Here is a 14,968-nt window from a genome sequence, read left to right as displayed (position 1 = left end):
ATGAATGAGGTCTTGTTCCTACGGTATTGTCGAAGAATTAGGTTAGGTTAGCCCTATCTCCTCCTCAACCAAAACGAGCAACAATGCTAACCTAACCTAAGAAACAAAGTGTATCGATAGAAAAATGAATATTGCATATTCTAAAAAATTTTTTTAAACGATTTCGTGAGCATATTGCTATATCAAAAGACTTGTGAGGTGCCCCCACAGAGTTACTATGAATGAGGTCTTGTTTCTACAGTATTGTCGTAGGATTAGGTTAGATTAGCCCTATCTCTTCCTAAACTAAAACGAGAAACCCTTGTGGATGGTCCCCTCCACAGGGGTACCGATATTTTGTGGTTCCCATGTGCTGCTTGTTGGTATCCAGGTTGTCGTTTTGCTACGATAGGTAGCAGGTAGAAGGACGCGAAGAAGGGATGCTTTCGTCCTGGGCCTGTTAGTGGACTCGTCACTGAGGCCTTATATCAGGCCCTATCTTATACGGAGGATACTTAGGTAGCATAGGAACTTGTATTCATAGGGAATCGTGGATTCAGCTAGGATTTATGAGAAACCTTAAACCTCTGTTTCCCATCTAGCGATGAGGATGTAAACGTCGTTACAACGAGTAATAATGGTAAATAGTTATGGAAAATTGAAAGGTGCATTGGCAAAACATTGAAGCCACTACATCCAATATCCACACGAAAGTTTAGAAACTGGATGTCAGTAGTTAAGGGCTGATCTTCAATTAACCTTTTGCACTCGAGAGGTGAGTTACAGTCACCATTTCATAAAATTTGGAAGATCGATATTAATTAATATATCAAATTTAATGCAATATAACAGTATGCTAAGTATCGAAGTCAAATAATTCTACAATTCTTTATTTACTGCTCGAAAAAGTATTTTAAAACGTTTTTTAGTAGAGAATCTTTGAATTTCTACTCTTCTCTAGCCAAAAATCGTCAAAGGGTTAAATCATTTATCAGCAAACCAACCATACTTAAGAGCAGAAAAACTCGTTCAAAAGTGAAACCATGCTGCTTATGTCTTATCAAATGTATCGTATTATTTTATGAATAATAAAGATCCCGTTTCAGTGAAGACTTGCGAGAAACGAACCTCCGTTTCCATCTAACGATGAGGGTGTGAACGTTGGCTGTTGTAAACTTATGTACCACCCAATCTTCCAAGTATGTAGCTTTCATAAACACACATCCTCTATCATTGCTATTACAATGCTAACATTCAACCATCTGAGGTCCACCAATAGCTGCTGCGATTCTAGGGTACAATTCTTCCTATCCCTATTACTATGTAATATTTTAATCCACGACCTTTTTCACCGATCCAACACGTGAACCATGTACTAAAACTCGAGGACCGGAAAGTAAGAGAAGAGCGAATCGAATCAATAGCCATTCTCAAGACAACAGCGGGTCATGAGGCCACAAGGAGAGTCGTTTCATCAGTACACGAGCTGCATCCCTGGAACTGCATCATGGCGGCACATGTGAACTCGATGGCTGATCGCAATAACACGTAGCACACGCAGAGGACGAGAGAAACCGCAGGCTGTTCCAGTGAATTCGTCCACCTGGTATACGTACATCCTGATCAGCCCCGGCATGCACGGCTGCGTCTTTGCATCTCCGTCCTGGCAGCTTTTCTTCTGAAGTAGGATTTCACGGGTGAAATAAATTCCCCCGGCTTCCTTTCTCTCTTTCTTTACTTCTTCCAGTTCTTCTTCTTTTTCTTCGTCGTCGTCGTCTCCGGTTTTTTCCCTTCAGCGGATCGACGAGGATAGAAAGTACGAACGAATTTTCCGGACGGCTCGGTTGACGCGGACGTTCGAGGAGAATTCGTGTCGGAAAGTTGGAGCAAAGTATTCTTAATTATTTTCCGTCGATCGAACGCCTGTGTTAATTTCGTTCAGCGCCAGAAGTTTATACTATGGGTATGGTAACTGTTGCAGTGGAAGAGAATGAAATATAGGCAGACGTATATAGAGACGCGCGAACCTGGGGATATACTTTTGGACTGTGATGACTATGGTATCGCTACTGTACAATTATCAGAGAATTCGGGGGTAAATTATCGCGAGTGTTTTCCGTTCGTGCCCTTTCCTAACGTTCTTATTTTTAATTAACCCTTTGAAACCAAATTAGAGGTAATTTATATTGTTGCATCCCGAACACTGCAACTCGCAAGGCGGAAGATTCGCGAGGTTGTAAGGCCCGTTTACGCAGATGCGACAATGTTGCTGGGATGCGGCCTACTCTAAATTAATATAGCTAGACCTGGCTAGGGTTGAATTACAGAGTTCTGACGCGTTACTGTCTCTCGTACCGAGTTAATCGTCGTGGGTCCTGGCTGATAGTCTGGTCCTGATATTTGTCCTGCTTTCGTGAGATTTTTAGGAGAACCCTTCTTGGGACTGCTGTCTCAGTGGTTTTATAAGTTTTGTCTATCTACCGATTGGTTGGTGTGAAATGTAAGTGGCGGGTGTGTGTCTTCCTATCGGTAGTGAATAATATTGGGAGCGTGTGATAGCTTCGACGTCCTTCTGTGGTGATGGAAGTTTAAATAATTTGGGTCCTTGTACCTATCTTCTTTAGGATGATGTATTGGTCCTTGCTAAGGTTTACCCAAGTGGTGACTAGGTGGCGAAGAGTGTGTACAAGTCAAAGGACGCTGGCTATAAGGATATAAAACAGTCCTCCACTTGACCTTGAATATTGCGGTCCTAGGGCCGCAATAGTTGTATATATGTATACACTCGCGCTATAATTGTTATAATAATAACGACTGAGGGAGAATAACCTCCTCGGTCATTTTTGGATAAATTCTTCTTCATTTCGGTTTCGTGTAATTTTTGGTAATATTTGGGATATTATACGTCGTTAATTGTTATTTTGATAATCAACCGAGATGATGAACACTTGAATGTGGTTCTGCAATCATTACCGAAATTGTTATTAACCCTTTGCACTTGGCGATTTTTTCGTTAAAAGAAAATAGTAATTCGAAGATCTTCTGCCATAAGGTTGACGATATTTTTGAAACGGTAAATAATGATAATAATAATAAGACGTAGAATTATTTTATTTCGATATTCCATTCATTGTTGGAGTGTAAAGGGTTAATATTCCTCGTTAATATGTAAAATAATTATACAAAATCACAGGACTAAACAATGTGATCATTATAGTCACTGGTATTCATCTTTAAATAACAAACATGTCGTTATAATTAAAAATTCAGTAAAAGCATTGACAACTGAAATGATTGAAATGACGAAACTGTCGTCGTACAATGCACTTTTAAAATTGCAACAAATATACCGAAACTTGCGAATTTTTGTTAAAAGCATTCTTTAAATACATCGTTTAACATCGTTGATACAAAATATTTGCTGCTTACAAAATTTCGAGAATAAATTTACGAAGGATAAAAGGAATGGGGTTCCCTCGTTGATTTTTCGGATGTACGAAACGTGTTTCATATTTCTTAATACACCATACGAGGTTCACGTGGTACATAAATAAAGTACAAAGAACGTTGCAGTAGAAACCATACAAGGTTTCTGTGCCACACTTCGTTAAATTTGGGCAAAGTTTACAGAGTGTTGGCCTTTCGACTTTAATTTAAGCGAAGCTGGCGGAAAGTAGTCCACCAAAGCCAAATCTAGCAAGGAATTGTGTACCGCGGCTGCCCCTTTACGGAAGAATTGTTTGTCAGTGGCTGCATTGTGGGATAGCATATTGCTGGCAACGAAGATAAGGGTGAAAGCGTGTTTATATTTACTGACCGGTGTGTATAATAAAGATGATCGTACCCACGTTGAAACTCTGGTTAGATACGAGAGCTCGAAACACGATGAATTTGTCACGCGGATTTAACCTTGACAGTCTCTATTGCGGAAATAACACCAGATAAAACCGAAAAGTATTTCCATTAAGAAAAATATCGAAAATTTAATAAAATATTGCTTATTTCAGCGAAAGAGTAAAATACTCGAAAGTATCGAATAATACGAACAAAACTGGCTTACACCCCGACAATGGGAATAATTAAATTTTATAAATACGTTTGAATTCGAAAGCGAAGAATGTAACAACGTAATTTTATCCTTGATTCATTATACGAAACTTTTATCGTTATTAAAACTGGTTTCTAGTCGATAATTGGAGTAATTAAAATTTACGAATATACTTTAGATTTGAAATCGAAGACTACCATGATACAATATTTCGACATTTCTGGTTTTAATTATATTTTCTCGAATAACAAAATAAAAATCGACGAAAGGTGGATAATTACACGAGATTATTGACTCTGATGATTAATTAATAGGGAAATATTGTTTATGCTTGGAAGAGGTTAAGGTAGAACATCAGTCACGTTCAATGTCCGACCTATAACGGACTATACTACTGAAAACGTTGCGACTTCCCATTTCCATGGATTTACGACGTTCAAATACACTCGCCCTTCCTGCAAGTAATTACGACCGAATTACAAGACCCTAACTCCTATTTTAATTAACTCCGACTTTGAAGTTGATTCGCGTTTAAAATCCACTAGACCGTGAACGAGGAGAGCCTTTTTAACAAACGTTCGCTCCTGCTGGCACCTCTCGGATCAAAACCGATGCATCCTTCGCTGCGACCACTGGGACAAGTCAAAGTCAATTCCAGTTGGTAAGTTTAGCTCCGACAGAGGTAGATCGCCTCGTCTAATTGCCATCGTGGATGGTTAGGTGGCAAGAGCCAAACTTCCTTCCTTCATCACTCGAACCCTCTCTTACATTCATCAACATCCGGTCCATCCGCTTCGTCTTTCCCCATCCGTTTCTATTTCTTTGCATCTCGAGACCTGTCTCCCTGCATCCTGCAACCTTCCACCGCCTTTCTGACACCCTCGACACCCCATCCAGACCCAATTCCTCCGTGAATTCCTCAGCGAACACCGTTCGATTCCTAGCATTCTGCTCGTCGGAGCCTCTGCACCCCCAGCAGCGGTCGTGATCCAGAGAAAAATACCTCGGACTCAATAACATTTTGATGAACCTGTTTTCAAATCGTACCACCTCCCTCCACGATTTGTTGCTCGTTAATTTCGTCCGAATAACCTGATTCCCTTTAACCGAGATTGAATCCCTGACTGCGTCTGACGGGTAACTGTTAGGGCTTCGTGATCGATCCCTGAAAGAGCTCCAGACCTTTCGTACCGCGACGATTTTCGTTTAGGACAGGTCTGCCAGCTTGGAATCTTGCGAACGTTGCGGGTCGGAGATTTGTTGGGAATAGTTGGAATTGCTTCGGTATTTGTAATGGGAATGCGGAGGACTCCACAATTATCCCGTCGGTTTTGGAAAATTTTGTATTAACTGAGCAGAGGTGAATCGCAGACCTTTATTTATTAAACGTTGAAAAGGAAATCGGTGTTTCTCAGATTTTGGTACACTCAGGAAGCCATGATAAAATTTCTGTTATTCTTGGGATACAATGACGAATTATCAAACAAAATTGCAAAGAAGGAAAAGAATGGTGCAAATTATTAATGCTTTCTATTCGAAGTTCTCTATTTATTCACGTTGTTCAAATATTCCAAAATCGGTTAATGAATGATGCAAAGAGTAATAACATATGCAACTCGCGAGTAAAAGTTGAACGAAACTCTGTATAGTTTGATGGAATGCTTAAGACTGTTTTATTCTCTAGCTCGATCAACTTTCATACATGAGATTTTAGGGGGTAGTTGCAGAGAGTGGGGAAGGATATTTGAGGAAAGGATATTGGAGGAAAGTATGTTCCGTGATACCTTTGGTTTTAAATTTGGCATGGAAAATCAAGATAGGGTGTTCGTGATAATTTTTAAGATAGGACATTTAGGTTAGGTAGGATGTTTATGAAGAGGGTTAATTCAAAGATAAAATGTCTGACGGCGAGGGAAATCGGGATGAAGCGTTTGTGAAGGGGGTGTAATAATAATAAAATTATTCTTTATATAATAAAATTAATTAAAAATATTATAAATAAATTTAAATTTTAATAAAATATTCTTTTTATTAATTTTTTAATTTTTAAAATAAGAAGTCTATTTTTGGGTATGGCGCCAGATAATTGCACAGGAGGTTGATAATTTATATAGGGGAAGTAAGATTTGAAAGTAGGATTGTAGGGGGTTATCACACTAGTACTGGTCACTGATGACCACCATGGCAGTCAACGCGTTAATTAAACAAATGCGATAAAGTTACGTAAAAGATACAGAATTTTTAATCGAAGATTTAAGGCCGGTTTAGAACAATTCGAAACATAGCAGGTTTAATGAGAATTAATTATCATTAACCCGCATAACTTCTGGTATTATGCAAGCCTAATGAACACCGGCATTCCAACCGCAAATTCTACTCTTCGTCCAAAGAAGGAGCAACTATTCGCGATCACAGAATGTTAATAACGCGAGGGGATTCCGAACACGGAGAGATCCCAGTTACCTGTAGCGTTAATCGGTTCGAAAATCCAAGCGCGGCATAAACGAAGAGGTGACAACGAAATCTTTTAGCTCCTTATTAAATTTAATCGTCAAAAGATCGAATGGGTGAGGAAAAGTTTGAGAAACGGGTGTCAGGACGCGACGTGGCCAGAACTTCGTTTGGATTAAGAGGAACTCTGGGAACGACGACGATGGAAAGGCTTGAAGAGCTTTCCGAGGAACGAAGCGTTTTCGGCCCAGTCACTGATGCAAGATCCCGTCAGAATTTCCAAGATTATTCTCCCAGTGTCCCGAAGATTATCCCCATAAAGCGATCATCGTGCTCTTCTTCTAACGTCGCACAGCTTCCCGAGGAATTCTTTGCGGGTTATCGAACAGTCCTATAGATCTCTGCCATTCTCGAAGGGTTGATATTAAAACGTTGTACGTGGATGGTCATTATTCTTTGTATTTCTTCGTGATAAATTGAGCATATGAATCGCCAAGTTAGCGTTGCATGTTATTTTCCAGTAACGAAAGTGTTTCGATGAAAATCGGACTTATTTAGGTATTTTTGTTAGGAGGTTGGCAACACTTGGTCCAATCCTATGCGATTGGTCGAAGATCTATAATAAATGTAATCTATGGCCTTCCTTTATCTCGTGAGGATTTGATGGTTATCACTGTATACCGAGTCCTTGATACATTTTGCATTTGTTTAAAATTATAAACAGTGATAGTAAAATCAAAATTTATGAATTACAGATTCGACCATTTTTCTCTATTATGATAATTTAATTGTAGAGTGAATTTACAGGGAAATCCAATAAGTAGAAAAGGAAATTCTGATGGCTTATATATATCATGTATATATATATACAAGTATCTATGTACTCGTACCTTCATCGAGTAAAGAATATTTGTCACTTTGATGAACGATTAATCCTTCCTTGTATAATTTATTCGTCATAAATACTTGTCAAAATGTGTGGTTTTAAAATCTTCCTTGTACGTCGGTATCACCAAACGAGCATGAATTTATAGTTCAAATTATCTTCTGCTATAGTCTGTTGGTTTGTATTTATGTTTCTGTATAAATTAAAAATATTTGTGCTACGAATTCCTTTTCTTCTTGTTTTATATTCATCAAAATCGTGGATAATGTGTCTCGATTCCTGTAGCGTCTGATCCTGGCATAAAGATCAATTTCGAGAAAATATTTTCGAAATTTATTCGGATTATCTACAGCCACATAAAGATGCTTCATTGCATTTTTAGTAAAAGATTCTGCCATAAACTGCGAGCATTTTATAACTGTTCACAATTAGCGATAGTTTAGTTAACGTTTAAACTAATTTTTCTTTCAGAATATTTTTATTCAATTACCTACTTGCTACCAAAATTCCTGTCGAACGATGAATTCGTAGAATAAAGTAGCATTGGATTTAAAATAATCCGTGAACTTCGTTTTAGGTATTGTTCTATCTTTACCAACTCACTTCCACCAAACAGAGGAAAAAAATATTTAATACAAGCAAAGTTAGTCTCTCAGCAAAGCATTAATTAACTCACATTTACGTCCAACCACCGAGTTAAAACTGTGAAACAGAAGCAACATACATAATCAAATTCCTCATCGCGATTATGGCGTCGGTTGTTAGGTTAGGTTAAGGTTCGTAGGACGATCGTTGTAATATTCGCGTTAAAACGTAAACGGTCGTTTCTGCCGAGGCAGAAAAAAGTTCAGTAGTCGTTACCTTTGTTAGTACTTACAAAATTAACGACAATTACGAGCTAACAAGCGCCGGCGCCAGAGGTGATCGCTAGAAATGTTTCTCGTTCATTCAACCGGTCGATTTTTAACCGAGCTTTCATTCGATTTTAACAACGAAAGATTATTCTTGCAAATTTGTAAGGACGCGTCGCATAAAAATCGAAAAAATTCGCGTATCGTTAAATTTTGAGTTAATTAAATAGGTTAGTCGCGGCGCTGTCGGTTAAACGGACGATTAGTGCGCGCGCCATTTTGTTGGCATTTGACGCCATTTTAGAGGAACGCAGTTCATCACGCAACTCACTGTATTAATGTCTACGTCGTCAGGCCCGTCGACCAACTCGATATTCACATCGCCTGAGCCGAGATCCTCGTCTTGGTCGAACTACAAAAGAAATTTGAAATTAGAACGTGGACGCTTTAAAACAAATTGAAGAGAAAATTGATGCGACATTCCGTATATAAAAATTGGCTGTTATATTTATTATGGAGGGTGTATCTAGGTAGAGGGTTATCTTGTTTATACTGTTATCGAAAAATATGTACAGATAATAACGGGGACGAAATTAAAATGGCGATTTAGTATCCCTGAATTTTATATGGGTCGATATTAATTTATAATTTATTTCACACGTGAAAAATTCGAAGTAATTAATCCTTTAATTTGGGGGGTTCTCCCCCCACGGTTGCTGTAGCAGGTTGGTTGGCAGGTATCTTCGATATGGTGGGGGTGCTAGTGGGAATGAAAGGAAATGTAAGGGATGCGTTTCGTCCTGGGCCTGCTAGTGGGCTCGACAGTAAGAATACCTAGCAGGCCCTGACAGTAAGGGTACCTAGGTCCTGGTACTATAGAAAAATCTGGAAATTTTATATATTATATAGGAAACGAAGGAATTTGCCGAAGACTTGCGAAAAAATCATCGAATCTCCTTAAACTTGGAATCCATTTAGTGGCGAAGGTGAGAATAATGGCGCCACAGATCTGTTACTTTCCATATTGATTTGCTTTCATTTGAATCTCCATAATTGAAGAGCAAACCATGTAAATTATCCACAAGAAAAAATTACGTTTTGTTCGCAATAAAAATTACTTAATCTAATCCAAACAACGAAAATTACCCTTAGTTTTGACTATCGTCTCTGACACGTCATTGTACACTTCGACCCAATAAGCGCCAATAAGTGGAAAAGGCTCATAACAGAGAAAAACGGTGAACGCGAGTGGACAAGACAAAAACCATTGGGAAAAACGTTCGTTGACGAATAATCCATTGATGGGTTTGCAATATTTTAGACGATCGAAGGGGTGGGGGTAATTTCAAGAAAAATTTGAATTATTTCTTACTTTTCATATATACATTGCTGTTTAATTAACCACTTTCTTAATATAATCTCATTTTAATAATAAATATAATTACTACACGTGTCAAAAACGTCACATGATACTGAGACTACCGATTAAATGTATCAAGGTATTAAATCTTGGGACTGGTATATACAAAACTATTCACTGACATTCGAAGATTTGCTTAAGATAATATTAAAAGACTTGCAGTTGCTAAGATCGTTATAAAGATAATTTTTATCAACGACGAAACGTTTGTAAATAATATTTTCAACACGAAAGCCACTAATAAATTTTCTATGTCATATAATAAGGACTTGGAATGAAAAGAAAAGGCGAGGTGACGTTTCATTTACACCGTAACAATAAATACCATTAACGATAAGATAACGTGGCCCGATCGCACGTAATAGGTACACGTGCATCATCGATATCGGTATCGTAATTATATGTTATATCACTGACACAAACGGGATAATTAATTATCCCTAATATCCGGCGGTATACGGCAAGCCTTATGCTCGTTTTACGTTAAACATCGCAATGCAAATTTACACAGCGCAAAATGGACGGGGTTAAGGTACAGGTAATTGCGAGCTAAGCGAGGCCAAATGTCGAGGCAATACAGAGTTAAACAAACCGAATTAATTCCCTAGTATCCCATCAATTTCTGCGAGAGGAAATCAGTCTTCCATTATAATTGTTTCGCATACGCTACGTGTGACTCTGTCGAAACGCACGTTTGTCACGTCTAATCATCATCTTTCCTCGAGCAACTACGATGCTTCCAGTAATTAGTTTACCGTAGTCCTTTGTGTCCTCGCTCGACCTACATTCGCGAAATTTTACGTATTTCCTTTCTTCTTATTATTATCAATTTTTCCCTTTCGTGTAAATTTATAGTTCCCTAATTTCTTCCTTTCGTTTCACTGTATCAAATTAAATTGCTCTTTCTTCTATTTCCTTTCTACGCGCGATGGAAATATATGTTCTATGTAAATTTTGATTTATTTAACATTGCTGTATTTTAATTATTTCTTCCTTGAATGCACGATTTTCATTTTAATTTTAATTATTCTTTCCTTAGATGGTCGAATTTCGTTTTAATTTTAAATTAAATCAGGCTCTTCCGCGATATTAAGTTTCGATTGAATTAATTTAACAATATTCTGTTGCATCCAATGCCACCTAAAAGGACAAATGAAAGTGAAAAGGAGTGCATGATTAAGGAAATTACAAGCTTCGATAAGTTCCTTCTTGAATTTCTAACACGTCAGGTTCGTAATAATTTGAATATTTTTATTTTTATTTGTTACCATTAATTTTATACCTCACTGTAATAATTTTCTTGTAATTTTTCTAACGGATTAATCCCATGTAAATAAATAAATAAATAATCGTGATAAGTGTAATTAATTTATTAAAACCATAATTCTCATTTCTGTCTATCAATTAAATATTGAAATCGGTTGATAAATTCTTTTAAAGTACTCGAAAATATTTTTATTTATCACAAGATACAATTTACTAGAAAACTTAACCACGTCCCTGTATTTACATTTTCTCGTATAATATTCAAATATCGCTTTGGTTTGATCAAGCAAATTGTTCTACGGATAGTTTCTACCAAAATTCCTTTCTCTTACGACCAAAGAGAGAGCGGGAATTTTGGAGTCCAACAATCGTTACGGTAACCACACCGGAATTAACGAAACGCAATTAAAACGTTGGATCGAATTTCATTGACGCCTTTAATTCGAGCGTTGAATACTCGGGTCTTAAGCGCTTTCTATATCCATTCACGACGATTGCTATTTATTTAAAAGCGTTTATTGCCGGTTTTCTGCCACCAGACATCAATTAACCGCTCTATAATAGTATTTTTCTTCACCGTTTACCATTTCGACGAAGCAGAAAGAGAGCTAAACGTATATTCTCTAAAAATTTGTGAAATTTACAGGACAACTATTTGCAAAATTTTTGTCGATAGAGATTTCCGAATGCATCTAAGAGGAAAATATCTAAATATTCTGAAACGGAAAATACGCAGAGCATTCTTATAATAAATGGCACACTCACGAGCGCTAGTCCATAGCATTTAAAGTACCCGGCGTGTGATCATTTATCAAACGGATATACATCGACACGTAAGTATCTCGAAACGAAAAATATAAATACGTGACTTGCGCTACTTTCGTGATAAATAGCATACGTATAAGTACTTATAAGGCGAATTTCTCTAGGCCATAGAATTTTAAGAGCCGAGCACACGACATTGATTAAATATATTCACGTCGCATCTAAATGTCCCAAAACAAAGAAAAACAAAAATATTTTACTATCCCAAATCGTTATAGTAACAAACAAAACACTTACAAACAACAATGCCTATTTCTTTAATCCACAAAAATATTATATATTAGGTCTACCGGAAAGTTCTGTTTAGAATAAAACAAAATAATAAATTTCTCATACCTTGAATAAACTTTATCGAATAATATAATTGCCATCATTATCTATGACTTCTTACTAAATATTGTCAAAAAAGGATTTTGCTCTAACATGATCCTGACAGTATCGTCGATCAAAGATGGTGGCCCAGAGCGTGGCTTAACAGAAAGGTCGAAATCATCCACTTGAAATTTTTCGAACCATCTTCTGCATGTTCCATCTGAAGCTGTATCTTCACCAAACACTTTCAATAAATTTCTATACATTTCTGTAGCATTTCTTCCTTGTTGGAATTCGTACGAAATATGAACTTTTTGGAGGCCATCTGTATACCTATTTCTAAGGACACCTGTCAAATCGACAGGTAAAGGAAACCACGTGCCTTTTCTTTTCTAAGGATTAGTTTGATTTAAAAGCAATTATATATTATATTAACAGTCTTAATTAAGTTAACTAAATCTGTTACCATCGTATAATTTGAGCAACCCTCCCGTCAAATTGACGGGTTCCGTAAATCTAGTGTTAATACTAACACGAATCATCATCGTTTTAGTTCATTTGCTAGGCCAGTATGTATACAATCAGTGATAGAAAGAGAGAGAGCCAAACATTCGTCAAATGAATATGCGCATATTTGTTGAAATTTGTTGTAACCGGAAAGGACAGAACTTTCAGGTACACCTAATAAAAGAGCAGAAGGTGCTACCACTGATCAAACGCATTCACGCGGCATCTAAATATCTGAGAAAGGAAAATATACTTATGCATCGTTGCTGTTGTAGCATAAACTAAATACTAAATGTGGGCAACTTTCACCGCTGCCCATTTTCATCCGGCGGGAGAAAGAAAGAATTCCCTTCGTTGGAATTCTAAGAAGGCATCACCGAGGCCTAAGAATCACAGCCACAGATGGGGATGCTTAGAGGCCAAGTGGTCTGGACCAGAATTCAGCCGAAAAGGCTAGGGACACGTGAAGACGAGGCGACGAAGAGAGACACGCCCTATAAAACAGCGAGGGATGCGTTTCTGGGGCACTAGCCAACCAGCGTACCGAAGGAATAAAAGAGTTACCAAGGAGCAAAGTGACTAGTTACTAAAATCCTTGCTACATAAAATAAATTCTACATCCCAGCGATGTGGAGGCGATCCCTTTCCTACGTTTTGTCTTTTGTCTCCCGTTTTCTGGACACGTCTTTGACCTGCGTAGCTCTAAACAGACATGTCAGTCCTAACCGTTCGCCTGTTTATTAAACATCTATACAGTTTTACCACCGTTTCCATTTGCTATTAATTATTTGCATTATAACCATAACTTAACAGTTGCCAAGGTCCATTTTCGTGACAAACGAGACACTTACGAGTACCAGTAGCAATTTTGCTAGTCGATGAAATATAAATTGCCGAGCGAGAGGCGATCCAACGAACCGATTCGCACAAGCTCGTCGATGAAAGTCAAACTTCCGATCGAAATTAGAAACTAATCCACTCGAATGCCAGCGTGTAATACACTTTACACACTGTTAACACGGTCGCTGTCATTCCGTGTGCACGAGCAGGCCAGTCGACCGGGCTTAATTAATCTCATTCCAGCGATTTCTGATCCAACACGCTGACCACCCTTTTCAATTATTCAAACGGCCAAGATCCAGCGTCGATTGCTCGTCAGTTTCGCGGAGACGGCCAATTTGTTCAATCCCGAGGCGGAAAATTCATTAATATCTTAGCGACAGTGCAGCTGGAAATTCGATTAATCAAACGAACTCGAATGCATATTTATCGAGCGGAATATCCCTCTTTCAACCCTTCCACCACCTTGCTGCTGCCAACCCTGCCTTCTCCACTTTTTCTCCGACTTCCTCTCCATCTTTCTCTCCGCTAATTGTCCCTCGAATGTCATCGAACACGCTCCAGAGATCGTTTTTCGAACGAGAGCTTTTTTCCCCGAATATCCACGGGAAGACTGTAATTATAGAGCGATTGTTATTGGAATTGGAATACCCAACAAAGGAATATTTGTTGCGGAGTGTTTGCGTGACGCCGGGTATCGTTTGCATATAAATTGCGTTCGATTCTTGTTTACTTGTTTCCTCCACAAAGGTTGAGCAATTTTTTTGAAAAACCGTCAGGGAAGAGGAACTGGGTAACGATACACCGTACTCTGGTAATTCCTCTTGTTTCGATAGGGGAACGCGGTTTGACTGCCAAGCAGCCTCGACAAGCTCGTGGTAACGGAATATGATCACGAGGTTTCAAATTTGCGAAAGAATCGAAGTATCAAGCGAAACGAGGGTTTACTTTGTACCTCGAGAATTTCATAAATGCAATAAATGTAATAAATTAGAGAATTTAACGAAATGAGAATTTTATTTCGATTTTTTTGATAACTTTGTAATTAATTCAGAATTAACGAGAATATTTTAAGAAACCTTTGCCGCAATGATCGTTTCAAAGAATGGAGGACGTAAAAATATGAAACAGAGAGGGAGAAAGAGTGGCTGAAAAAAGTTATTGTTCGTCTCATTTTACAGTGAAATCGATATTCAACTTATACGATAAATTCATTTTATTTCGCATTTCAGCCCATTATTCGTCATTCGCAATTAAAATCGGCGACGGGAAATTCATGAATTTCATTATGCAAATATAATAATATCGTGGCAATCTGTTTCGGGTAACGAAATATTCGTGTCGCGGTCCCTCCTGTATTTTAAGTGACTGTCAGGTGGCGAAGAAAATTCTAATATCAAAAATGGAAATGGCTGCGTATTTGTATAACTCGTGACAAGTCAAATAAAGATGACAGCTTGAAATAGAAACAGCAATAGTCATCGTCCTGTCTTAAACAAAAAGGAAATTAAATTTCTAAACCGGAAACGGAAGAAGAAAATCGTAAAATAATTTGATGATAGCTGCAAATAGCTATCTGTGTG

General features: G+C 37.9%; 1 protein-coding gene across 1 annotated transcript in view; it reads right to left on the bottom strand.

Moving 5' to 3' along the window:
• Positions 1 to 14,968, bottom strand: part of LOC108546583 (collectin-12) — a gene marked incomplete at its 3' end in the record, with an annotated part of 86,483 nt that overhangs the window by 15,039 nt on the left and 56,476 nt on the right. The window contains exon 2 of the mRNA XM_017898762.1: positions 8,547 to 8,627. Within this exon, the coding sequence (XP_017754251.1) occupies positions 8,547 to 8,627 (81 nt within the window). The remainder of the gene's footprint in view (positions 1 to 8,546; positions 8,628 to 14,968) is intronic.

This window comes from Eufriesea mexicana, unplaced genomic scaffold, assembly GCF_001483705.2.
Source record: "Eufriesea mexicana isolate 0111107269 unplaced genomic scaffold, ASM148370v2 scaffold736, whole genome shotgun sequence".
Taxonomy (NCBI): Eukaryota; Metazoa; Arthropoda; class Insecta; order Hymenoptera; family Apidae; genus Eufriesea; species Eufriesea mexicana.
The sequence above is the reverse complement of the archived record's forward strand: the minus strand, read 5'-3'. Positions and strand labels throughout refer to the sequence as shown.